This window comes from Podarcis filfolensis, assembly GCF_964270895.1.
Source record: "Podarcis filfolensis genome assembly, chromosome: 4".
NCBI classification, from domain to species: domain Eukaryota; kingdom Metazoa; phylum Chordata; class Lepidosauria; order Squamata; family Lacertidae; genus Podarcis; species Podarcis filfolensis.
Window position 1 is genome coordinate 97,661,611 of NC_139607.1, and position 26,338 is coordinate 97,687,948.

Genomic DNA, 26,338 nt, shown 5'->3' on the forward strand with positions numbered 1-26,338 from the left:
CTTCACGACGTCAGAACCGTTTGGATGCAGATTGCAGCTCTGAGGGAGAGCGCAGATTCCCCAGTGTCTCATTCATGCGCATGGTAAATAAGCAGATGGCATCAGTGTCTGTCTGTGGGAAGCCACGAGCAACACTGTAGTAAATTCTCCCTGCTCACTCTTTGCTCTTGAACGAAGTGGGATCTGTTTTCTTCCCACATCCCAGAGGGAGAAACAGGCCAATCTCTTGGCTGGGTAAGGAACAGGCCAGGTAACCACAGGTTATCGATCAGTTCCTGGGCGCAATTCAAAGTGCTAGTTAGGTCCAGACTATCCAAAAGACCATAGTTTATCACAGGAATTTGCCCAGGCTCTGAGGTCTTCAGGGAAGGCCTTTCTTTCATCCTCACAGGGACGCAGGACAGGGCCTTCTCGGTGGTGGCTGCTCCCAGACAACTTTGGAACTCCCTCCCTAGAGAAGCCAGACCTGCTCCCTCCTTGATGCCCTTCCACCAGCAGGTGGAGACTCTCTTATCCCGAGAGGCCTTTGGGAACTGGCTCCCCCCCCCCTTTTTAAGGCTTTTAATAGTACTGTGCTGTTTTCATCACCTATATTTCAATAGGCTGGGTTTTAAAAAATATTAAATATTATTTTTATATTATTTTAATTCCATTAGAGTTCAATTGCTTTTAAACGATTGTTTTTAGCGAGCCGGGGTGAGCAGTGGTGAAAACAACTTGGGGCGCCTCCTCCCGAGGAGACGCATGCCTTGCACATGCCTGGTTGTCGTGGCCCCCGAGGCCAAGGAAGGATGCTTTTGTCTGCTTCATCGTTTTTTCCTGTTTTGCCAAAGCCTTACGTAAGGAGGGACACAAGAGTGTGGGCCTCGGTGGGCTTCTGTTTTGGCACAGCCAGTGCCTCTTGTCCTTTCTCTAAGCCAGAGGGCGGCGTGGAGGGGGGGCGCAAGTCACCGGAGCATCATTTGAGCAGCCGATGTGCTGAAGCGCCACTAAAAATAGAGCAAGATGAGAAACATGCTGCGGGGAACAGATGGGAGCATAGCTGCTGCACACACTTCCAGCTGCTTCAACTGCACCTGCCCAGGCTGCGGATGCATCCTGCATTTAAAGTGCATCTCCTCTCCATCAAGAACCCTGGGAACCGTAGTTCACCCCCTCGGAGAACTACAATTCCCAGCACCTTAAAAAAATCTATAGTTTCCAGGGTTCTCTATGGGGGTGGGGTGTGTGGGGTGTCCTTTAAATATATGGTGTGGACACAGCTTGTGGCTCTTTCCTGTCTAAAACCTGCTACTCAGCCAGCAAAAGAACAAAGTCCCATTTGGACTGGAAGACTGGAATGCCCAGTGCTTTTTTCCTGGGGGGGGGGACGGACGCAGGGGGATGCATTTGTTGTTGTTGTTTAGTCGTTTAGTCATGTCCAACTCTTCGTGACCCCATGGACCAGAGCATGCCAGGCACTTCTGTCTTCCACTGCCTCCCGCAGTTTGGTCAAACTCATGCTGGTAGCTTCGAGAACACTGTCCCACCATCTCGTCCTCTGTCGTCCCCTTCTCCTTGTGCCCTCCATCTTTCCCAGCATCAGGGTCTTTTCCAGGGAGTCTTCTCTTCTCATGAGGTGGCCAAAGTACAGTCATACCTCGGGTTACAGATGCTTCAGGTTGCGTTTTTTCAGGTTACGGACGCTCTGAAACCCGGAAGTACCAGAACGGGTTACTTCTGGGTTTCAGAGGTCACCCATGCACAGAAGCGCTAAATTGCTCTTTGAGCATGCACAAAATATCTATAATATATAATAATAAATTATTATTTAAACCCCGCCCATCTGGCTGAGTTTCCCCAGCCACTCTGGGCGGCTTCCGATAAAGTGTTAAAAACAATACAGCTTTAAATATTAAAAACTTCCCTAAACAGGGCTGCCTTCAGATGTCTTTTAAAGAGAAGATAGCTGCTTATTTCCTTCACATCTGAAGGGAGGGCGTTCCACAGGGCGGGTGCCACCACCGAGAAGGCCCTCTGCCTGGTTCCCTGTAACCTAACTTTTCGCAATGAGGGAACCGTCAGAAGGCCCTCAGTGCTGGATCTCAGTGTCCAGGCTGAACAATGGGGGTGGAGACGCTCCTTCATGTCTACAGGACCGAGGCCGTTTAGGGCTTTTAAGGTCAGCACCAACACTTTGAATTGTGCTCGGAAATGTACTGGGAGCCAATGCTCTCAGTCCGGTGTACTGGGAGCCAATCTCTCAGGACCGGTGTTATATGGTCTCGGCGGCCACTCCCAGTCACCAGTCTAGCTGCCGCATTCCGGATTAATTGCAGTTTCTGCCGGGAAACTGATGCACCGTTGTGGGTTGCGAATGTGCATCTCGCATGGATCACATTTGCAACCAGAGCGTCCACTGTATTGGAGCCTCAGCTTCAGGATCTGTCCTTCCAGTGAGCCCTCAGGGCTGATTCCCTTGGATCGGTTTGATCTTCTTGCAGTCCATGGGACTCTCAAGAGTCTCCTCCAGCACCAAACCCCTAAACATTTTGTGAATCTTTGTACTTTTGTCCATTTACTGTACTCATTTCCCCCCGATCTGAACTATAAAACTCTGATTTTCTTGGGTCAAGATGACGACGGAGGGGAGATCTAGCTCCCCAGTTTTCTGTTTTCTCCAAGGCTGCAGATCCTAGATGCCCGTATACCTGGGGGTCAGCCCCATGAGAAAGCAATGATTTCTGAGTAGGCACCAGAGAGCATTAAGGACCTTCTTCCCCTTTGCAACGGATGCACAACGAAACAGGGGGAGTCAGGTGAGGGGGGCTTTTGGGGGAATGAAGGCTAGCATCTCCCCCTCCTCCTCCTCCTCCTCCTCCTCTTGCATCCTGGGAGCTGGAGTCCATCCCGGGCTGCGCTGCCCAGTGCAAACTACGACTCCCAGAATTCTGTGCAGAGAGAGAGCGAGAGAAAGAGAGCTGGCGTTTGAAGGGAGGGTGTTGTGTTTCCATCTGCCAGAGGTTTGATGTGGCTGCCCGGCGAGTCCCGGGAAAGGGGGCAGCGCGCGCCGGGGGCTCTCTAGGTAAAAAAACAGGGTGAGGTGGGTGGGTGGGGAAGAGAGGACTTGGACCTGATGGGCTGGGCGAGGGATGGTGCAAAGGGGTGGCGCGTGGCGGAGTTTCTTTGCGCGCAAGAACGCAGGCAGGCGCGGGCGCACCTGGGCATCGCGTGCGCATCTTTGCAACCCCGGGAGAGGCGGCGCAGCTTCTTATTTGCAACGGATCCACAAGGTGGAAAGGGAGGAGAGAGAGAGAGAGAGAGAGAGAGAGAGAGAGAGAGAGAGAGAGAGAGAGAGAGAGAGAGGCGACAAGGCAGCCCTGAAGACACCCGCCCCGATCCCAGGCTTGGTGTGGGAAGGAGGGAGCGGAGTTGATCCACCTTATCCAGACCTAAGGCGCATCCAGCCCCTTCGTTCAGGAGAAATGTGAGTGATCTGGGCGGTCCAGCAAGCGGGTGTAACCGAACCCTGGTCCGGACAACGTCAGAGCGCGACGACCCGGGTTCATTTTGAGTTCTTTCCTCTGCCGGAGGTGGAATCGCAAATAGAGTTTGGGTCCAGTTTCAAGCTCCAGATTAGCGGGGCAGATTTGTGCGGACAGAGACGGGAACGCAGAGATAAACTTTGGGGATCCTTTTCCACCAGGCTTTGGGTTTCTCCTGCCGCCACCGGAAAAGAAATAGATTTCCTCTCTTCTCCACATTTCTCCCTCGCCTTGAAGGCTTCATCCAGCCAGGTAGATCCGAGGCACGTTTACCTGGGGGGAAGCGCCAGGAAGCGCCCGATGAGGCTTGCTCCCCTATAAGCGTATATTGGGCGACAGCCTCAGTGGTACTTTTCTGTAGTATTTTTGCTGCCCTGTTTGAACGAAACTCCTGGACTTTTAACCGCTCGTTTTTATCTTCATTATTTCATAGACTAAAAACAGATTTTTGTTATTTTTAAAAATTGTTTAATTTAGGATTCCATGTGCTTCCATGTGCTCCTATGATTCTGCAGACTCGAATCTTCCTTCCCCTTTCTGCTCTGGGTTCCTGGCCACCCACCCCGTCCACTGATTGATTGATTGATTGATTGATTGCATTTATATCCCCTCTGATTGGCTACAAGGAACTCCAGGTGGCCTACATGGTTCTTCTCCCCCCCCCCCCATTATTATTGTTTCAAATATATTTTTTCTGAAAGATTTCCCATAAGGAACAAGAGTACTGTTATGTACTGAGTTGAATAGGATCCAAACTGCAGCAGTCTGATTGGTCCTAGAACAATAGGATCCAAAAGGCAGCAGTCTGATTGGTCCTAGAACAATAGGATTCAGAATGCAGCAGTCTGGTTGGTCCTAGAACAATGCAGCAGTATGATTGGTTGGCAGGAACCACCCAATCATGCTCTAGATAGAAGTGAATCCACAACCTGATTGGCTTACAGTAGAATTCCGGAATTAGCCAATCATGTGCAGCCCATTGTGTAAATAATGTATATAAAGCAGATACTTTGAGGGGACTTTCATTCATTCCTCCTCACCACTATGAGCTGAATAAAGAGCATGAAATCACTTTGCGACTCTGAGTATATTTCACTGGCGACGAGGATGGGATCCCGCTGAGCTGACTGCCACACACAGCACCGCAGCACCGCCACCTGCCGCACCGCTGCCTCGCACCGTGTATCCAGGCTTCAGCTCCGGGACACAAGGAACTCAGAATGGCAACCGACAGCAGCTTCTCGCCATTCAACCCAGCATCTGGAGACTGGGAAGCGTACGCCTCCCGTTTCACCTTCCTCCTAGAAGCCAAAGGGGTCACCGATGAAGAAGACGCCAAGAAGAGGGCAATATTCTTCAGCGTCTGCGGAGAGGAGACGTTTGAAATCGCCCGGGCTCTCCTTGCGCCTGAAGACGTTGCTACGGTTCCATACAAAACAATAATGGAACAGCTGAAGGGGCACTTTTCGCCACAGCCCTCAGTGGTGGCTCGTCGAAATGCCTTCTACGCAAAGCGGCAAGCCCCTGGGGAAACCATAACTGGGTTTGTGACCTCTCTCCGCCAAGCTGCCCGGTTCTGCAACTTCTCAGAGCTGGAGAACATGCTTCGTGATCGCCTCGTCGGTGGCCTGAAGGATGAGAAGCTGCAACGACGCCTCTACGCTAAGAAGGACCTAACATTCCAGGTCGCTCTGGAGGAGGCCCTGGCAACGGAAGCTGCCGAGAGGTCGACGCAAGAGGCACGGCCGAGCCAGCCGTCCCAACCGAGGGTCCACCACAAAGACCTCACCGACGACTCAGGATCTGACAAGGAGGAGGTGCACCAAGTACAGCAGCGCACTCAAGCAGCCCACATACCACAGCTGCCTCGACGAGAAGGAGGGAACTGCGCAAGCTGCGGGGAAAGTCACGAGAGGAGGACCTGCCGTTTCCGCAACGCAGAGTGCAGGCAGTGCAGAAAATTGGGACACATCGCCCGGGTGTGTCGAGCTCGGCCCACCCGACGCCAGGCATCAGATGACCAATCCAAGAGCCCCAGGTCCCGGGGCCCAACACACCAAGGCAACTCGACGGAGCTCACGGACTTCCAGGTATACCAGTTGCCCCACCCCAACGTAGAGAAAATTTATGTAGAGGTACAGATAGAGGGGGCCCCATGCCGCATGGAGCTTGACACGGGTTCAACTCTATCCATAATCTCGGCAAGGACCTTAAGGAAACTGTGTCCTACTGGGGGTCCCAAACTCAGGCCGGCCCCATTCACCCTCCGGGACTTCCAGAAACGTAAGGTCCCCACAATGGGGGTGGGGACCTTCAGGGTGCAATACCGAGGGCGGACGCGGCAACTGGACTTGCTTGTGGTCAAGGGCCCCTACATTAGCTTACTGGGATTGGCATGGTTTGGACCACTGGGGCTAGCCGTCACCGGGGTGAACCACACAAGCTTACAAGTGGACGTGGATGCCATATGCAAGGAATTTCCGGGGGTTTTCGATGGGAAATTGGGACAGTATACGGGCCCCCCCATTGCTCTACAGCTTGACCCCGCAGTACGACCAGTCAGGCTCAAGGCCCGCCGGGTCCCGTTCGCTCTGAAACCCCGTATAGACGAGGAATTGGACCGACTCGTGGAGCAAGGAGTGCTGGAGCCGGTGCCTAATGCCCCCTGGGAAACCCCAATCGTCACACCCGTCAAGCCTAATGGTTCAGTCCGCATCTGCGCAGACTACAAATGTACCATAAACAAGGCCCTCACGGCCCATGCATACCCAGTGCCAGTGGTCAGCCATGTCCTTGCCACCCTGGCTGGGTCGAAAATTTTTGGCAAGCTGGACTTGGCCCAAGCATATCAACAGCTGCCAGTAGATGAGGCCACAGCAGAGGCACAGACGATTGTGACGCACAGAGGAGCGTTCAGGGTAAAGCGGCTGCAATTCGGTGTCAGCGTGGCACCAGGCATATTCCAGAATCTAATGGACTCTCTCCTTAAAGGGATTCCTGGTGTCACCCCCTTCTTCGATGATGTGTTGATTGCCGGGCCCACACCAGAGGAGTTTGAGGACCGCCTCCGCACCGTTCTGCACCGTTTCCAGACGGCGGGTCTCAAGGTGAAGCGGGAAAAATGTCTACTAGGAGTGCCTCAGGTGGACTTTCTGGGATTTATGGTGGACGCAGAAGGGGTCCACCCGACTGGGGACAAGGTACGGGCCATTTGTGATGCCCCAGCGCCCAAGAACAAGACTGAACTTCAGGCCTTCTTGGGACTATTGAACTTTTACCATTCCTTCCTTCCCCACAAGGCGGCGGTAGCGGAGCCCCTACACAGACTCCTGGACAAGCGGGCCCCTTGGGTGTGGGGCCAGCGCCAGGAGGCCGCATTCCAGGCAGTCAAGGACTTGCTGGTCTCAAACTCGGTCTTGGCACACTTCGACGAGAGGCTGCCAGTGGTGCTAGCATGCGACGCCTCGCCCTATGGCATTGGCGCTGTCCTGGGACACCAACTCCCGGATGGAAGAGAGGTACCGGTGGCATACTTTTCCCAGACACTCAACGCAACCGAGCGGAACTACTCGCAAATCGACAAGGAGGGTCTGGCAATAGTGAAGGGAGTAAAAAAATTCCATGATTTCTTGTACGGGCGGCCCTTCACCGTGGTGACTGACCACAAGCCGTTGCTTGGCTTGTTTGCCCCCGAAAAGCAGACCCCCCAAGTGCTGTCTCCTCGCGTCCTCAGGTGGTCAATTTTCCTTGCCAGCTACCAGTATGCACTGATTCACCGCCCTGGGAAGGCGATGGGCCATGCAGATGCCCTCAGCAGGCTACCACTACCGGAAACAGGCCCTGACCCAGCACCTGCACAAGAGGTTATGAGCCTGGAGCTGCTTCCTGACCGCCCCATTCAGGCACAAGAAGTTGCACACCATTCCAAGAAAGATAGGGTCATCTCCCGGGTCCTGGACTGGGTGTGGAGGGGATGGCCCAGCAGCAGCCCCGGGCCAGAATTCGCCGGCTACACAACCCGCAAACATGAACTGTCGGCCCACAAGGGGTGCCTGTTATGGGGAAGCAGGGTCATTGTTCCCCAGCCCCTCCGCAAAAGGGTCCTCACAGCCCTACACGAGACACACCCAGGGGTAGTAAGAATGAAGGCCCTTGCCAGGAGTTATGTGTGGTGGCCGGGGATCGACGGAGAGATAGAGGCCTGGGTCAAACACTGCCAGGCCTGCCAAGAATCCCGCCCAGATCCCCCAAGGGCCCCAGTCCAGTCCTGGGAGTCCGCCCGAGCACCATGGTCACGCCTGCATGTGGACTTCGCTGGCCCCTTTCAGGGGAAAACATTCTTCATAGTGGTGGACTCCTACACCAAATGGCTGGAAGTCGCACTGGTACCATCCACTTCTACGTCCGCAGCCATCCGGGTACTACGCAGGCTGTTTGCAACCCACGGGCTCCCTGACACTCTCGTCTCAGACAACGGGACTGCATTTACGTCAGGAGAATTCCAAACCTTCACAGCGCAGAACGCCATCCGCCACATCCGTTCGGCGCCATTCCACCCTGCCACCAATGGCCAAGCAGAACGCATGGTGCGGACCACCAAGGACACCCTTCGCCGCATGACGCAAGGGGATTGGGAGTACCGCCTTGCCACATTCCTTCTAGCACAGCACAGCACCCCCAGCTCAACGACTGGCCGGAGCCCCGCTGAACTACTAATGGGTCGGCGCCTTGCAATCAGATTGGACCGCCTTCACCCCGATAGAGCTCAGGATGAGGTAGTGGTGGGGGAAGGCAGGAACCCCCGGACCTTCGAGGCCCAGGACCCAGTGTACGCAAAGAATTTTGGGGCAGGCCCTGCATGGATACCCGCCACAGTCACCAGGGTCACTGGCCCCGTGTCGTACGAGGTGCTAACAGATGGGGGGCAATGCTGGCGCCGCCACTGCGACCAGATACGGCGACGATTCCCGGGAGAAAACCAGGAGGAGGAGGACAGGTCAGGGAACAGTGGGGCAGTGAGGCCCATAGAGCAGCAGGGGCAAGCAGGAGAGGCAGAATCAGTAAATACAGAGGGGACCCGTGAGGCCGAAAGGACACCGGAACCAGAACCACGACTGAGCGAGCCGGTTGCGCCAGACCATACAGCCCCATCACAGCCAGCATCCTTGGAACACGAGCCAGAACCTGAACCCCGGACCAGGGAACACCCCAGGCCGCAACGCACACGTAGGCCGCCGGCGTACCTCGAGGACTATGAATGCGACCTCCCGGGCAGGACTGGAACTTAGAGGGGAGGGGTGTTATGTACTGAGTTGAATAGGATCCAAACTGCAGCAGTCTGATTGGTCCTAGAACAATAGGATCCAAAAGGCAGCAGTCTGATTGGTCCTAGAACAATAGGATTCAGAATGCAGCAGTCTGGTTGGTCCTAGAACAATGCAGCAGTATGATTGGTTGGCAGGAACCACCCAATCATGCTCTAGATAGAAGTGAATCCACAACCTGATTGGCTTACAGTAGAATTCCGGAATTAGCCAATCATGTGCAGCCCATTGTGTAAATAATGTATATAAAGCAGATACTTTGAGGGGACTTTCATTCATTCCTCCTCACCACTATGAGCTGAATAAAGAGCATGAAATCACTTTGCGACTCTGAGTATATTTCAAGTACATTCAGCGTCTCTGTTTTCAAATTGTAGAGTCTTTCATAAAGGTCAATTACAGTCAATATGAGGCATTTTTTTTGTCATAAGCAATGTGGGGTTGAGGGGGGGCGATAAGGGGGGGGGGAGAGAAGGGGGTTGTTGTGAGAGAAGGCAGTGTCTGGGTCCAGGCTCACCCAGTGAAAGGTTCACGGCTGAGTGGGGGGGATTTGAACCCTTATCTCTCCCAGGTCCAAATCCAGCACTAACCATTATACCACATTTCCCCCAACCCCCTTCCCTGGGCACTTTGTGGTGCCATGTTTATATTCCTCACCGGCTTGATCCCATTTCTGTACTTCTGCCAAGTTCTGTGCTCTGTGTGTCTGCGCAAATTAGCGAAATCATATGCTTTCAAGCGGTGTGGGTTTGTTTACGTGGCAGAGCCCGGAATGGGTGGGTGTTTATACTCTCTGTCTCCCCCCAACTTGGTTTTCATTGTGAGCCTGACTGCACAGCGAAGGGGTGTTTTGCAACAGCTCAGCAGCAGAAAGGAGCCGGGACGTTTAGAAAGCAGTTTAAAGCAGCCTTCTCCAACCCAGGTGTTTTCTACTACAGTTCCCACCAGCCCCACTAGGGGGTGGAATGATGGGAATTGTAGTCCAGAACAGCTGGAGGGCTCCAGGTTGGGGAGGCTGCTTGGAAGCGATGCCCTGCGCTCCAGGTATGTTCTAGAGAGCGTCAGTTAAAGATAGAAGCAAAATGCTAATCTCTAAATCCCGCAGAGGGAGAAGGCTCCGCAGCCTCCCCTCCCCACCCTTTTGTAATTTACATAACAGAGATAATTCGAGAGGAGCATTAAAAAAAGATCTGGTTAGCCGCACACTCTGTGCCTTTATTTAGAAGTCCAGTGACCCCAATTGCCGCTCTCCTCCCTCCTCTCCACCCCACGGTTAGAAAATTCCCACTAGCAGAAAAAAACAAGTTGTTTTCTCGGAGAGGAGCGAAGGTGATCTGATGTTACAGCCTGATAGTTCTGCACTCCTAACTCCTGCCTTTCCTCTTCTTCTTAAGTTCTTCTCCTCCCGGGATAGATCAGCCTGGAGATCGCTGCAGAAATGGCCCTGCTGAAATGCGGCTGGCTCTGGAGACAGAGTAAGTCTTAGCCTGGGAATTTACAACTATATAAGAGGTCCTTTCTTCTTCCGAGAGAGGCGGGCAAGCTTCTGGGACTGCTGCATTTGCTGGTTCATGATGGGGTGCTTGAGAGACCAGTGATGTCTTGGGATTCCTTGCACAGTTCGGACCCCAAGCCCCCAAACTGTACACAGCCCATTTATGTCTGCTTGGGAGCAAGGGCTTACTCCCAGGTAAGCTTGCAAAAGCTTGGATGTTTGCTCTTGTTGGGGGCCACACTCTTTGTAAAAAAAAACTGGCTAGAGATGGACAAAGCTGTCTTTTCTTCCCAGACACATCTGGCTGACTACTGTCGAAAATGGGGAGGTGAACCAGGTACGGCCGGATCCAGAAAGACTCTTTTTTTTTGTACTCTTATCGTGTTTCTAATATTCTGTTGGGAGCCACCATGGGTAGCTGGGGAAACCCAGCCAGATTGGGGGGGGGAATAAATTATTATTATTATTATTATTATTATTATTATTATTATTATTATATCTTAGGGCATTTGGTACCAGCAGCAGAAAATCCATCAGCACTCCCCCAAAGGTGGTGGAATGCATCAATCCCTTTAACAATGTTCACTTTGATTTACTGTGATGGTATTCCAACTGCTAATGGTAGAACAGGCCCAGAAAATGACTGGGGCAACCCACTGAGATGGGGGGGGGCGGTATAAGCAATATATTATTATTAAAACCAGCTTTCGGTGATTTTGATTGACTGGTAGCCATTGCAAAATTGTCACCGTAATTTATAGATGTTTAGGAGGAACAACTTTTGTCTTTAGGGACCTATCTATAGGCTTGAAAACTTAAAAAAAAAAAAAAACCATATACAGTGAGAAAGTCCAGGTTCTGAGAATTGCATGAGGTGGAACCGGCAGTTTTTGGAGGCCATTTGCAATATGCATATTTTTTAATTGCCTTGGACTTGGTTTCTATGAAATGGCAGCATAACTATAAACAAATATTTTGTATGAAAGTTTTGGGTAGCAGTTATTTCCTAGATCGCCACCCCCCCTTTCCGAACATCTAGAGCAGTGCTTCCCAAACTTGGGTCTCCAGCTGTTTTTGGACTACAACTCCCATCATCCCCCACTACCAGGACTGGTGGCCAGGGATGATGGGAATTGTAGTTCAAAAACAGCTGGAGACCCAACTTAGGGAAACACTGATCCTGGCGTATCACCTGGGTTGTTGGATGTGCACAGATGTGTGGGGTGCATTTTGAGGGCTGCAAGTTCTCCACCCATTAGCTTACAGCGCAATTCTTTATTTTTAATTAAAAAAACTTAAATTAAAAATGCAGTAAAATGGCTACATACAAATTAAGTAAAAGAGAGGATACAGCACAAAGCAAGATGCAACAATAGCAGTTCCAAGGCAGCCACAATGTGTTGATTAAAACCTGAGAAAATAAAATAGTTTTTTAAAATCACCTGCCTATATGAGGCAGGTGTCAGGCCAATGTCCTTTTACATCAGGCATCCCCAAACTCGGCCCTCCAGATGTTTTGAGACCACATAACACCTTAAAAGACCTACATTGGCTCCCAGTACGTTTCTGGGCACAATTCAAAGTGTTGGTGCTGACCTTGAAAGCCCTAAACGGCCTCGGCCCAGTATACCTGAAGGAGCATCTTCACCCCCATCGTTCAGCCCGGACACTGAGGTCCAGTGCTGAGGGCCTTCTGGCGGTTCCCTCACTGCGAGAAGCCAAGTTACAGGGAACCAGGCAGAGGGCCTTCTCGGTAATGGCGCCCGCCCTGTGGAACGCCCTCCCACCAGATGTCAAAGAGAACAACAACTACCAGACTTTTAGAAGACATCTGAAGGCAGCCCTCTTTAGGGAAGCTTTTAATCTTTAATAGACTATTGTATTTCAATATTCTGTTGAAAGCCACCCAGAGTGGCTGGGGAAACCCAGCCAGATGGGCGGGGTATAAATAATAAATTATTATTATTATTATTATTATTATTATTATTATTATTATTATTACTACTACTACTACTACTACAATTCCCATCATCCCTGCCCACTGGTCCTGTTAGCTAGGGATGATGGGAGTTGTAGTCCCAAAACATCTGGAGGGCCGAGTTTGGGGATGCCTGTCAAACAATGACAGTCCACATCGATTCTCCACAGGCAGTTTTGTGAGGTTGGTGGGAGAGCTTCTTCCCTAATGTATGAAAAGAAGGGAGGGAGGTTTCATCGGAGGCATTTCCCTCTATCGCCGTGTCTACTTAGGAGCAAGTCCTGTTGCAAGTCCTGGCTTCCTCCCAGCTAAAGGGGGTCAGGATCGGAACCTTATTTCTTTGCTCCGCTTCCATCCTGCATCTCTGCCCAGGCAGTTTGCCACTTTTAAATCCAAAAAATGGGGGAAACCAATAAGAAGTTAAAGCAGGCAAAATAATGCAGTGGTACCTCGGGTTACATACGCTTCAGGTTACATACACTAACCCAGAAATATTACCTCGGGTTAAGAACTTTGCTTCAGGATGAGAACAGAAATCGTGCTCCGGCGGCGCGGCAGCAGCAGGAGGCCCCATTAGCTAAAGTGGTGCTTCAGGTTAAGAACAGTTTCAGGTTAAGAACGGACCTCCGGAACGAATTAAGTACTTAACCCGAGGTACCACTGTAATGAATTTGATGCCCCCTTCTGATGTTGGTATGAGCCCCAAGCTAGCAGTCAGGGAAGATGACAGTTATGTTCCATTTTGGCTACCCTCGCTCCAGAAGCAAAGGTCTCCCCCTTTCCCTCGCCTGGCCTCCTCCTCTCCTCCTGTTTACTTGGAAGCAAGGCCCATTGCTTTCAGAGGGTGGGCTGAGGACTGTAGCCTAGGCAACATTTTGTTCCAAACCGCTCTGCTCAAGGCAATCATCCACCTGAATAACCGCTGAAGCCATCCAGGCAGAAGAAATCTCTCCTCGCTCTCTGCGCTGCCGTCCGTCCCCTTGAAGCTGGACCACCTGTTTCCACTTGCTGTCTCCAGAGAGATGCATGAGTGAGAGCAAACACACAGGGTCCCCTCTCCTCTCATCTTCCAGAACCTTCCACGGGGTCCTTGCTTAACGCCTGCTCTTCTCTAATGCAGAGAGACGCGGGTGGCGCTGTGGTCTAAACCACTGAGCCTCTTGGGCTTGCCGATCAGAAGGTCGGCGGTTCGAATCCCCGTGTGCTGGTCCCAGGGGGAAGGTTACCGTTGGCGTAGTCAAAGTCCGGTCCTGGGTCACTAGCCTGGAAACAGTTCACAAGGAGCGGGGCGAGGTCTGAAGCAGGAAGCCGGGCGGGGACAGGAACACTGGAGGGTCAGGTCTGGGTCCGGGCAGGAACAGGTACTCAACAACGACTTTGCTCCCGCAACCTGGGACTGGGCTGACTGGTCTTTATCTTTCCTGAGGCCAGGGGCGGTCCCGGCCCCCAGGAGACCCGCCTCTCCTGGCCTTAAGGCGAGCACTCCTCCTGGGAGAAACCAGTTCCCTTCGCCTCTCTGCCCTGAGCCTCTGCAGTTCAGGAGAGGCCGAAGGGTTACTGGGCCCAGGGGGAGACTCACCTGTAGGCACTGAGTCCTCAACCACCTCTGGAGCCAGAGTGGATTCACCTGGTGCCTGCTCCTGAGGATCCGGCACAGGTGCAGGCGCTTCTGAATCAAGGCCCTGCCTCAGTTCAGCCGGCCCTGGAGGCGAGGACTCCTGTGCAGGCTGGGATTCCTCCGATTCAGCCTCTGAATCGGATTCCCAGGCCATCACACCCCGTGACGGAGTGAGCTCCCGTTGCTCTGTCCCAGCTCCTGCCAAACTAGCAGTTCGAAAGCACACCAGCGCAAGTAGATAAATAGGTACCGCTGCGGCGGGAAGGTAAACGGCGTGTCCGTGCGCTCTGGTTTCCATTGTGGTGTCCCGTTGCGCCAGAAGCAGTTTAGTCCTGCTGGCCACATGACCCGGAAGCTGTACGCCGGCTCCCTTGGCCAATAAAGCGAGAGGAGCGCCGCAACCCCAGAGTCGTCCTCAACTGGACCTAACAGTCAGGCGTCCCTTTACCTTTACCTGTCAGCCACAGGATAGTGCTTGACGTCTCCCCCATTTGGAGGCGCAGGCCTGGAGAGCCTGGTTATGTACTGAAGTTCTCACCCTGGGCCAGCAGGGGGATACGGTAGATAGTTCAACTCCACATATGCAAATAAGGGATCGAAAGTGACGTTCAGTGATTGGATAGTTACAGAAAATGGTTACTGTTGCGTTGTAGTGGAGCTCTGGCTGGCTGAACCCTTCAGTTCTTTTCTGGCCTGTGAATAAACAAGAGCTGTTTGAAGAATCGCTGCGTCATCTGATATGTTCACCCACAAATTAACACCTTGGATCTCGACTGTTTTCGCACACTAATACCCCGTCCTGTAGAATTCCATCAGTTATATTTTATCTGCACGTTCGGAATTAATTTCTGGGACCGAAATGCTTTTTCTGGGCGGCCTTGAGCAGGAGAAAAAGAGGTCGGAATAGGCCAATAGATACATAGACTGTCCCTCGATCAAGCAAGTTTTCTCCTTTGAGAAAATTCCCCACCCCACCTGACCCCATTGTATCACACCCTCAGTGGGGTCTCCTAAAACCCAAGAGAGGCGAGATGTGGAAAAGGGCCTGATTCTGTGTGATGATGTTGTTGTTGTTACAGTGGTACCTCAGGTTAAGTACTTAATTCGTTCTGGAGGTCCGTTCTTAACCTGAAAGTGTTCTTAACCTGAAGCACCACTTTAGCTAATGGGGCCTCCTGCTGCTGCTGCGCCGCCAATGCACGATTTCTGTTCCCATCCTGAAACAAAGTTCTTAACCTGAGGTACTATTTCTGGGTTAGCGGAGTCTGTAACCTGAAGCGTATGTAACCTGGAGCGCGTGTAACCTGAGGCACCACTGTATTATTATTATTGAATTTATATACTGTCCTATACCCAGAGGTCTCAGGGCAGTTCACAGAATAAAATCAAAATATAAAACCACAAAATACATAATCAAAATAAAAACAATAGCCTCCCCACCCCCGCCGACATTTTGATATAACATCAGTGTTGTATATCTGCAATGTCTGCATGTCCCTTGTTACGTGATTCACACATTTATTCTGGGAATCTTCTTGGTGGTGCTGGGATCAGAAGCTGTTCTCCCAAACGAGTAAGATCCCGTGCTCCTTTGTGGCCGAGGAAGGGCTGGCTTCTCCATCCTGCTTCCTGGTCAGGCAGTGTGGAGACATGTGTGGTTAACAGTCGTAGAATCGTGGAATTGTTGGAAAGGGACCCGAGGGTCATCTAGTCCAACCCGCTGCAATGCAGGAATCACAACTAAAGCATCCCTGACAGGATACTGTCCAACCTCTGCTTAAAAACCTCCCAGGAAGGAGAGTTTAGCCCCTTCCTTCGCATCTGCTCACGAGAGCAACTTTTTCTTTCTTTCTCAAAACACCATGAGGACCAGAGACATACCTGGAGGAGAAAAGCCTGAAATAATTTATCAGTTGCTAGGCTTGCTGATGCACTGAATACAGTCGTATCTTTGTTTTTGAACAGCTTAGTTCTCGAATGTTTTGGCTCCCGAACGCTGCAAACCCGGAAGTGACTGTTCCAGTTTGCAAAGTATTTTTGGGCTTATTCAGCTTCCGATTGGCTGCAGGAGCTTCAAGCCAATCAGAAGCCACGCTTTGGTTTCTGAACGTTTTGGAAGTTGAATGGGCTTCTGGAACGGATTCCGTTCAACTTCCAAGGTACGACCATATTCAGGTATTATGTTGGGGTGTTATCCGGAGTAGAAACCCTGGATAGGTGAATAAGGCAGTTGCCTTGTCTTGTAGGAGATTATTAATAGATTATATGGTGCACTGCTCTAAAATGGGGGGTTCTTTTTTCCATAAAATTAATCGTTCAAAAAAGGGACACGGAACAACTCAAAAGCACACGCATGTTGTTCAGAAGAATTGTACACGTTACACATTCATACTGCATATTTAAAGCGCTGTGTCATAGCGTCTCCCAGAGAATTCTGGGAGCTGTAGTTTGTTAATGGTGTAGAGATAATAATAATAATAATAATAATAATAATAATAATAATAATAATAATAAATTTATACCCCACCCATCTGGCTGGGTTTCCCCAGCCACTCTGGGCGGCTCCCAACAAAATATTAAAAATACAATAAAACATCAAACATTAAAAACTTCCCTAAAGAGTTCTAAACTTCTTCTAAAGAGGATTGTTAGGAGGTTCCTGTTCCCCTCACAGAGCTACAATTCCCAGAGTTATATTTTGGAAGACAGATGGGTTGTTAAACCACTCTGGGAATTTCACCACTTCAAGGCTTCCTCGGCTCCCAAATCCCTTCGGTGCTTTAGCCGTCCTACCTGCAGCTGCCCACAAAAGCAAAATATGAACTGTATTTTTCTCTCCTTTTTTTTCCCAAATAGCAAGCAAAACTTTCACATTGCTCCCTGCCCCTCAGCGAAACCAGCTTCTTTTCTCGTGTCAAATGCTTTCAGTAGACATTTGATCCCAGAGCCTCTTTGTTTATATATAAAAAAGCAGAATAGAAATCCAGCCAACGGGGCAGAATACGAGAGGAATATGGCTGGGAAACAGAGTCAGCAAACTGCAGAGGGCATCTTCTACCCGCAGCCTCGAGCCCTACAGAAAGCAAGGCAGCCTTTCTCTGTGGATCGTGTCCCTGGCTTTGGCTTTTTCCTGGCTTTTTCTGGCTCCGGACCTGCGCGAGGGATATGTAAATAGAGAGGCGCAGTGACCTCGTCGCTCCAAGAAGGGCTGGCAAAAAAAGGAGGCATTATATTTGCATACTGCTATATCATCTCCACTTTTTTGGTCTCCCTAGTCACCTTTCTCCACCCTTCCCTCTCTCTCTCTCTTTCTCTTTTTTTCCTTCACAATAATATTTATTATTTTTCATACAAAAGTGTAACAAAAGAGAGAATAAGCAATAAGAAAAGAATAAGAAAAAGAAAAAATATGATACATAAAATACTTCAAATTTCCCATATATCACCACATAAACTAAAACTTAATTAGTTAATTGAAATCCGTCTTCATAAACATATTACTTGACTTCCTCTAATCTCTTCCATCTGAATTTCTTAGTAATTAAATGTAGCAGTTTCCAATATCATTATTTCATAAAACCGTATTACAGTCATAATCAAATTTCCTAACTTTTCTTATCGTCCATTTTCTTATTTATTTATTTAATCCTAATTTAATCCTAGGCCGAATTAGTTCTTTCAAGTGGTTACATGGCTTTAATATTCCAATATTTATTCAAATAGCCTTTAAATTTCTTCTAATCTTCTTGGTGTTCCTCTTCTTTCTGGTCGCGGATTCTCCCGGTGAGATCAGCCAGTTCCATAAACTCCGCCATCTTCATCTGCCATTCTTCTACTGTTGGTGGTTCTTGTGTTTTCCATTTTTTTTGGCTAGTAAAATCCGTGCTGTAGTTGTTGTTATGTACTGAAGTTCTCACCCTGGGCCAGCAGGGGGATACTGTAGATAGTTATGCAAATAAGGGATCGAATGTGACATTCAGTGATTGGATAGTTTTAGAAAGTTGTTACAGTAACGTTGTACTGGAGCTCTATATAAGCAGGCTGGCTGAACCCTTCGGTTCAGTTCTGTTCTGGCCTGTGAATAAACAAGAGCTGTTTGAATAATCGCTGTGTCGTCTGATATGTTCACCCACAACTTAACAGTTGTGGCATACAAAAATGCTTTTACATCTTTTTTGGGCAATTCAGAACCTCTCTCTCTCTTTCCTCCCTCCGAAGGCTCCATCCTGAGACGCTGGAAAAGGAACTGGTTCGTCTTGTGGGTCGACGGCACCCTCGTCTACTACCACGACGACACCGGACGCGATATGGACGGCCGGATCAACATCAAGTTCAACTGCAGGGACGTCCGGACGGGCCGCGAGTGCCGTGGTGAGTGTTCGCTCATCGCTCGCAAACCGCGCCGACGCGCGTGATCCCGCAGAGACAGGGAGCACTGGTGTTTTTTTGATGCCAGGATGGAAACCGCCTGGGGAGCCGCCGTTTATTTTTTCCTTAAACAAGTTGCTAGTCCATAAGACTGCATCTGTTTGTTCATTGTGCTTATATCTTAAAAGACCTACATTGGCTCCCAGTACGTTTCCGAGCACAATTCAAAGTGTTCATGCTGACCTTGAAAGCCCTAAACGGCCTCGGCCCGGTATACCTGAAGCTGTGTCTCCACCCCCATCGTTCTACCCGGACACTGAGGTCCAGCTCTGAGGGCCTTCTGGCTGTTCCCTCGCTGCAAGAAGCCAAGTTACAGGGAACCAGGCAGAGGGCCTTCTCGGTGGTGGCGCCTGGCCTGTGGAACACACTCCCACCAGATGTCAAAGAGAACAACAACTACCAAACTTTTAGAAGACATCTGAAGGCAGCCCTGTTCAGGGAAGCTTTTAATGTTTAATAGACTATTGTATTTTAATATTCTGTTGGAAGTCGCCCAGAGTGGCTGCGGAGGCCCAACCAGATGGGCGGGGTATAAATAAATTATTATTATTATTATTATTATTATTATTATTATTATTATTATTATTATTATTATATCTCACTTTTTCCAGCCCCCACCAAGGAACTTAAGGCTGTGTGCATATCTCTCCCCCCTCCTCATTTAATCCCCACTGTGAGGGAGTTTGGGCTGAGAGGCAGCGACTGGTACAAGGTCGCCGGTGAGCTTCGTGGCTAAGTGAGAATTTGAACCCTGATCTCCCTCTGGTCCTAGTCCAGCACTCTAACCACTACACCACACCAGGTCTTCGACTGTGAAAAGAGGCTGAAAAATAGGGCTGAACTGAATTGCTTCCCACTTGCACCAAGCCTTGATGATGATGATGATTTATTATTTTAATTATTTTATTCTTGGTTTCCCCAGCCACTCTGGGCAGCTTCTGACAGATAAGGTAAAGGGACCCCTGACCGTTAGGTCCAGTCGCGGACGACTCTGGGGTTACGACGCTCATCTCGCTTTATTGGCCAAGGGAGCCGGCGTACAGCTTCCAGGTCATGTGGCCAGCATGACTAAGCTGCTTCTGGCCAACAAGAGCAGCGCATGGAAACGCCGTTTACCTTCCCGCCAGAGCAGTACCTATTTATCTACTTGCACTTTGACGTGCTTTTGACTGCTAAGTTGGCAGGAGGAGGGACCGAGAAACGGGAGCTCACCCCGTCGCGGGGATTCGAACCGCCGACCTTCTGATCGGCAAGTCCTAGGCTCTGTGGTTTAACCCACAGCGCCACCCGCATCCCCTCCAACAGATATAGAAGCATAATAAAACACCAGACCTTAAAACCTTCCCTATACTGGGCTTCCTTCAGATGTCTTCTAAAAGTTGTAGAGATATTTATCTCCTTGACATCTGATGAGAGGCCTTCAGACTATCAAAGAGGTATATTAGATCACATTGCATATGTTTATAGTAAGCCGGTTTGCCAATATACTTAATATTTTTCATCATCCATTCCAAGAGACCACATTACAAACCCTTCCCTTGAATTGCCTGCCTTCCCTTTGCCTCTGGGGACCCACCTGATATTTACAAAACAGCTCTGGTTATATAAAAGAGGCCCAGAGGCACATTCTCCGTGGCAAAACATCCTCGGGGGACGGTGCTGGGTTGCAGCAGAGAGACGGTGGCGGGGAGGGATGCTTCACCCTTCCCCTGCCAGCTGCTTTCCCCCATAAACCCCTCCTCTTGTTATTATTATTAATTATTATTATTATTATTATTATTATTATTATTATTATTATTATTATTATTATCTTTATTATTTATACCCCGCCCATCTGGCTGACTTTCCCCAGCCACTCTGGGAGGCTCCCAATCGAGTGTTAAAAACAATACAGCAATTAAATATTAAAAACTTCCCTAAACAGGGCTGCCTTCAGATGTCTTTTAAAGATAGGATAGCTGCTTATTTCCTTCACATCTGAAGGGAGGGTGTTCCACAGGGCAGGCGCCACCACCAAGAAGGCCCTCTGCCTGGTTCCCTGTAACTTGGCTTCTCGCAGTGAGGGAACCGCCAGAAGGCCCTCGGAGCTGGACCTCAGTGTCCAGGCTCAATGATGGGGGTGGAGACGCTCCTTCAGGTATACTGGGCCTTTGAGGCCGTTTAGGGCTTTAAAGGTCAGCACCAACACTTTGAATTGTGCTCGGAAACGTACTGGGAGATAATGTAGGCGGCCGCTCCCAGTCACCAGTCTAGCTGCCGCATTCTGGATTAATTGCAGTTTCCGGCTCACCTTCAAAGGTAGCCCCACGTTACTTCACTGGCCCACTCTGTGGGATTCCAGACAGTCTTACCAGGGCCATATTACCCATAGAGGCAAGTGGTGCAGGGCGCCAGGGCGCCAAATTCTGGGGGGTGCCAGGGAAGAGGCGGAGGCTGGACGTCGCGCTTCCCGGCATCAGCTCGTCGCCCTCGCCCGCCTCCGCCATGCCGTGCCGAAGCAGCGCCGCACCCGGAGCCTCCGCCCACCGTGGCCACCGGGGCACGAAGCGGCCAGCTGAGCCAGGAGGCACCGCATCCAGCCTCCGCCTCTTCCCCGCTGGAGGAGCCGCCATCCAGCCGCTGCCCACCTCCTCCAGCCCCGCAAAGCTGGGCGCGTCGCCGACAGCGCTGTCCCCCCTAAAAAAGGTTTCCCCAGCCACTCTGGGCGGCTTCCAACAGAATATTAAAATACAATAACCTATTAAACATTCAAAGCTTCCCTAAACAGGTCTGCCTTCAGATGTCTTCTAAAAGTCTGGTAGTTGTTTTTCTCTTTGACATCTGGTGGGAGGGCGTTCCACAGGGTGGGTGCCACCACCGAGAAGGCCCTCTGCCTGGTTCCCTGTAACCTAACTTCTCGCAGGGAGGGAACTGCCAGAAGGCCCTCAGCCCTGGACCTCAGTGTCCGGGCTGAACGATGGAGGTGGAGACACTCTTTCGGGTATACTGGGCCGAGGCTGTTTAGGGCTTTCAAGGCCAGCACCAATACTTTGAATTGTGCTTTGCAATGAACTGGGAGCCAGTGTAGGTCTTTCAAAACCAGTGTTATATGGTCTCGGCGGCCGCCGAGGTCTGCATCAGCATCAGGCATCCTTCCTACGTTTATTTTTCGACTTGTCATTGCTGCCTTGTGGCAGGTGGTGTTTGGAGGAAGCCTTGGAGAGATGAAAATGTGCGGGAAACATAGGATTGTCGACAGCAGTGGTTCCCAAATGTTTGGGAGCCTCTGCCCTCTTGGTTCCACAAACTCATCCCCAGGGCCTGCTACCCTGTTTAAAAAGCATCATTCAGAACAGAGGCCTGCACGACCCACTAAGAAAGACGATGCTATGATGAAATTCAAAGCGGTACCAATGCAGGTGGAAGTTCTGCGTTCTCTTGTTTCAAATGAATAAATGAAATTCCAGTTCTTGCATGATATTCCTTGTTGCCCTTCATAGCCAAGGAAGCGATGTCCCTCATCACCTTGGGAATCTGTGGATTCTCCTTCCTTGGAGGTTTTTAAGCAGAGTTTGGGTGACCATCTGTCATGAATGCTGTAGCTGAGATTTCTGGCCCAGGTACCTTCCAAATGTACAGTTCTGTGATTTAATGAATTGTTGTTGTTGTTGTTTAGTCGTGTCCGACTCTTTGTGACCCCATGGACCAGAGTACGCCAGGCACTCCTGTCTTCCACTGCCTCCCGCAGTTTGGTCAAACTCATGTTCGTAGCTTCGAGAACACTGTCCAACCATCTCATCCTCTGTCATCCCCTTCTCCTTGTGCCCTCCATCTTTCCCAACATCAGGGTCTTTTCCAGGGAGTCTTCTCTTCTCATGAGGAGCCTCAGCTTCAGGATCTGTCCTTCCAGTGAGCACTCAGGGCTGATTTCCTTCAGAATGGATCGGTTTGATCTTCTTGCAGTCCATGGGACTCTCAAGAGTCTCCTCCAGCACCATAATCCAAAAGCATCCATTCTTCGGCGATCAGCCTTCTTTATGGTCCAACTCTCACTTCCATACATCACTACTGGGAAAACCATGGCTTTAACTATACGGACCTTTGTTGGCAAGGTGATGTCTCTGCTTTTTAAGATGCTGTCTAGGTTTGTCATTGCTTTTCTCCCAAGGAGCAGGCGTCTTTTAATTTCGTGACTGCTGTCACCATCTGCAGTGATCATGGAGCCCAATGAATTAATTGCACATTTTTTCAAAACCCCATTTGAAAATGTTAGTTTAATCAATTCAGCTTAACTGATCCAGTTGTACCAGCTTTCCTCCCTGGGGCAGAAGCAACATTCCTCCCTCTGCCCTCTTTCTGTCTCTCCTCCCTCTGTTTGCGTGTTTTCGCTCTTGCACTGCTTGGTACCACATTGCTGAGTCACACGGAGCATTCTTTCGCAGACAATGGATGGAAAGAAACAGCCCAAACAGAGGGCTGGTTCATGCAACACCAGGCCTCTCCTTGCGGAGTCTTCCAGCAGCAAAAAATTAAAATTAAAAATTGCAACGCTCTGCAGTTGCCCAAGCTCCCTGCCAGTTTCCTGCTCACTCTCTGCAGGGGATTCCAGGATATTGATGCATAATGTTCAATAAACTTTAAGTGACCTGTTCATCTCGTTTTTCCTCCCTGGCTACAGCTGGGGCTGAAAGGGAACTCGCTTGCAAAAGTCAAATTCCTCTTCCCAAAATGTGACTTTAAAAAAAAACAAAACTATTACGTTTTTGAAATTTACAAAGAAAGAATAAAAATAATAAATTGATCCTAAATCACATATTCTGAGATAAGAAAAAAAAAATTAGTACAAAATACATAGTAGAAATGTATAAAGATCTAAGGTAAATAGGACAACAACGAAAAGGAAGATAATACAAAAAATATTAATAAAAAAAAGAAAGAAAAATAAAAACTCAACAACAATCAAAACAAAACAGAAAAGCATTTATCAAAAACAACATTATTTAAAGAGTACAAACCATAACTTAAATATTCTATACACAAAATCCTAAAAAGAAATTACCTTAATATTGGTTTGAGTCCCTTATAAATTTGTTGACTTCCCTCTGTCTCTTTGCAGTTTCAACTCAACTGTTACATTTAAATTAGCTGTATTTAATTGTTTGTCTGGACAGGATGAAAATTCTTTCCTCTTCCCAAAATTTGAGAGTCTTTTTATCCCAACACCATTCTCAAATCTGTTTGATTCAGCATCATTTTCCATCATGAAATTGGAATGGCTTTGAATTGATTTATTGTTCTTGATGCTTTTCCCGTGAAGCCGCTTCAAGATATTTCATGGGAAGCGGAATAAAATCGATTCAGTACCTCATTTCTTACATTTATATCCCACCTTTCCTCCCAGGATCTCAAAGTTGGGCACGTAGTTTTTCTCCCTTCCGTTTTATTCTCACAACAACCCTTTGAGGGAGGTCAGGCTGAACAAGGCCGTGACTGGCCCAGGGTCACCCAGTGAGCTTTGTTGCTTGAGTGGGGATTCGAACCCTGCTCTCCCAAGTCTTAGTTCACTGCTCTCTTTCGGAGGAAGAGAGGAGATCTAGCCCCGCTGTACATCGGGGAGGGCTGTGTGGAGAGAGTCTCTTCCTTTAAATTCCTAGGAGTTTAGCTCAGTGAAGACCTTACTTGGAAAATCAATACAACCCAAGCGGTTAAGAAAGCCCAACAGAGACTCCATCTCCTCAGAGTATTGCAGAAGAACGATGTCAATCAACATTTAATGATCTCCTTCTACTGGTCCACAATAGAAAGTGTCCTTTCATACTGCATCACGGTGTGGTACGCTGGTTTGACATCATCTGATAGGAAGTGCCTACAGAGGGTGGTGAACGCAGCACAAGATATTATGGGCTGTCCCGTGAATCCGCTGGATGGCATCGCGGAAGAACGTTGCCTCAGGAGAGTGAGGAAAATTCCCAGGGATGATTCACACCCTGGCCGGCACTTTCTTGATCTCCTGCCCTCGGGCAAAAGATATAGAAACATGATTAGTCGCACCAACAGGGTAAAGAACAGCTTCTATCTGTGGGCTGTTAGGCTGCTGAATGAAAAGATAACAACAGGGCAACTGACTTTCGGGTTTGGTGGGTGTGTATAAGTAAACGAGGGGAATTAAGACTAAGAGAGCTGGGTGGGGGGTGCTCGTGTAATCTCACTGTATACAAGTTGTACAAGTGACAATAAAGTAAAGGTAAAGGGGGCCCTGACCATTAGGTCCAGTCGTGGCCGACTCTGGGGTTGCGGCGCTCATCTCGCTTTATTGGCTGAGGGAGCCGGCGTACAGCTTCCAGGTCATGTGGCCAGCATGACTAAGCCGCTTCTGGCGAACCAGAGCAGCACACGGAAACGCTGTTTACCTTCCCGCCTGAGTGGTACCTATTTATCTACTTCCACTGGTGTGCTTTCGAACTGCTAGGTTGGCAGGAGCAGAGACCGAGCAACAGGAGCTCACCCCATCGCGGGGATTCGAGCCACTGACCTTCTGATCGGCAAGTCCTAGGCTCTGTGGTTTAACCCACAGCGCCACCCACGTCCCGGCAATAAAGTTACCAAAGCTACCCCATTTCCTTTCCCTTCTCCCTTTTGAGCGCCCCCATCCAATTCCTGCCCCCTTATCTTTGCTTACATCAGGGACAGGGGAATAGCAAAAGCCTGGCAGAAATTTCAGAGGCAGAATTTTCCCCTCCCTTCACCCCACCATGACCTACAAGCGCAAAGAAGATTTGCTTCCAAGCCCAGCTCAGGTCAGGGACAGACAAGTTTGCTGTCTGCGTTTTGACTCGAGGCTGGATTTCCTACTGACGTCAAGCAGAGAATTTGGGGCAGCTGAGGCCCGACCAGGTGTATCAGGCAGCCATACCCTCTGTCCTGGTGCAGTAACCTCCGTCCCAAGCACCACATATGGAGCTGGTTGCGGTGATTTTAAAAACGGCAGTCTTGCCCTGTGGCAAGGATACTCTCATCACAGGTTTAAGGGCAGGGCCCCAGTAACTGGAAATGGATATGGGGGCTAATTTGCCTGGGTGTAATTAAAGCTTTGTCGATTACACGCCCCGGAAGGTTTCACAGTCAGGCAGAGAAATCCAGAGACATCGTTGCCAAATCTTGGAAGTTCTTTAACCTTAATAATTTAGATCGCTGGTATCCAAGGGTTTGGCAAATTGCCCTTCTTGAAAAGAGATTTTGTACGCCAAATGTCTCTAAAGGGCAGAGCTTGAACGACCCCATATATATATATATATATATATATATATATATATATATATATTGCATGGTTTTATTTCTTATACTAATATTGAGGCATGTGTTTCCTCCAGGGCTATCAGCCTATGCAAATGGCTGGCACATTAAGGACTACATAGAACCTTTAGTTTCAGGAACGATGTAACCGACGGGTGGAGAATACTTTCATTTTTGCAAATGTTTATTATTTGAAATGGGAATCTTTGTTGCGAGTTAATACTTTTCGATCCCTTTTGGAGGTGCGCTGCTTCTTCGTCCTTTTGTCCTTCCAGACCATGGTTTTAAATTCTGATTCCCTGTTTCCTTTCTTTCTGCTATGTATGCACTTTTCTTTTTATAACAAATCAATGCTTTTTATTTTTTTTCTGATCCCTTGTTTTGCATGCCAAGAGTGGAACTTGGATGGAGTTTTTTTGGGGGGGACTGTCCTCCCTCTCTCTCTCGTCTGGTCTCTTCTCAACGCTGCCCCATCTCCTGAGTGTCTCTGGGCTCCTTGCCAGATCTTGCACCGCCGTTCGTTTTGTTGTGGTTTCAGCAGGAGCCACCGAGTCGGCAGCTTCTCCCCAAGGTCCCAATTACTCCGTCGGTTGCAGCAGCGAACCTGACATGCAGAGGCGTTCGGCTCGCTTGGCTGCGTGCGGCTGATTCCTTGCTTTGCCACAGACTTTCCCTTCCAAATCGGCATGTTTTTGGTCC

General features: G+C 49.5%; 1 protein-coding gene across 3 annotated transcripts in view; it reads left to right on the forward strand.

Annotated features, from left to right (window-relative positions):
• Positions 1 to 2,924: 2,924 nt before the first annotated feature.
• PLEKHB1 (pleckstrin homology domain containing B1) overlaps positions 2,925 to 26,338 on the forward strand; it is a 47,174-nt gene continuing 23,760 nt past the window's right edge. For 2 of the 3 annotated variants that reach the window (XM_083610215.1, XM_083610217.1), the window contains exons 1-3: positions 2,925 to 3,064; positions 10,243 to 10,323; positions 18,158 to 18,310. In XM_083610215.1, coding sequence (XP_083466341.1) covers positions 10,287 to 10,323; positions 18,158 to 18,310 — 190 coding nt within the window. In that variant the 5' untranslated portion in view covers positions 2,925 to 3,064; positions 10,243 to 10,286. Of the gene's footprint in view, positions 3,065 to 3,338; positions 3,467 to 10,242; positions 10,324 to 18,157; positions 18,311 to 26,338 lie in introns of those variants that run through there. The other variant, XM_083610216.1, reaches the window with a different exon arrangement.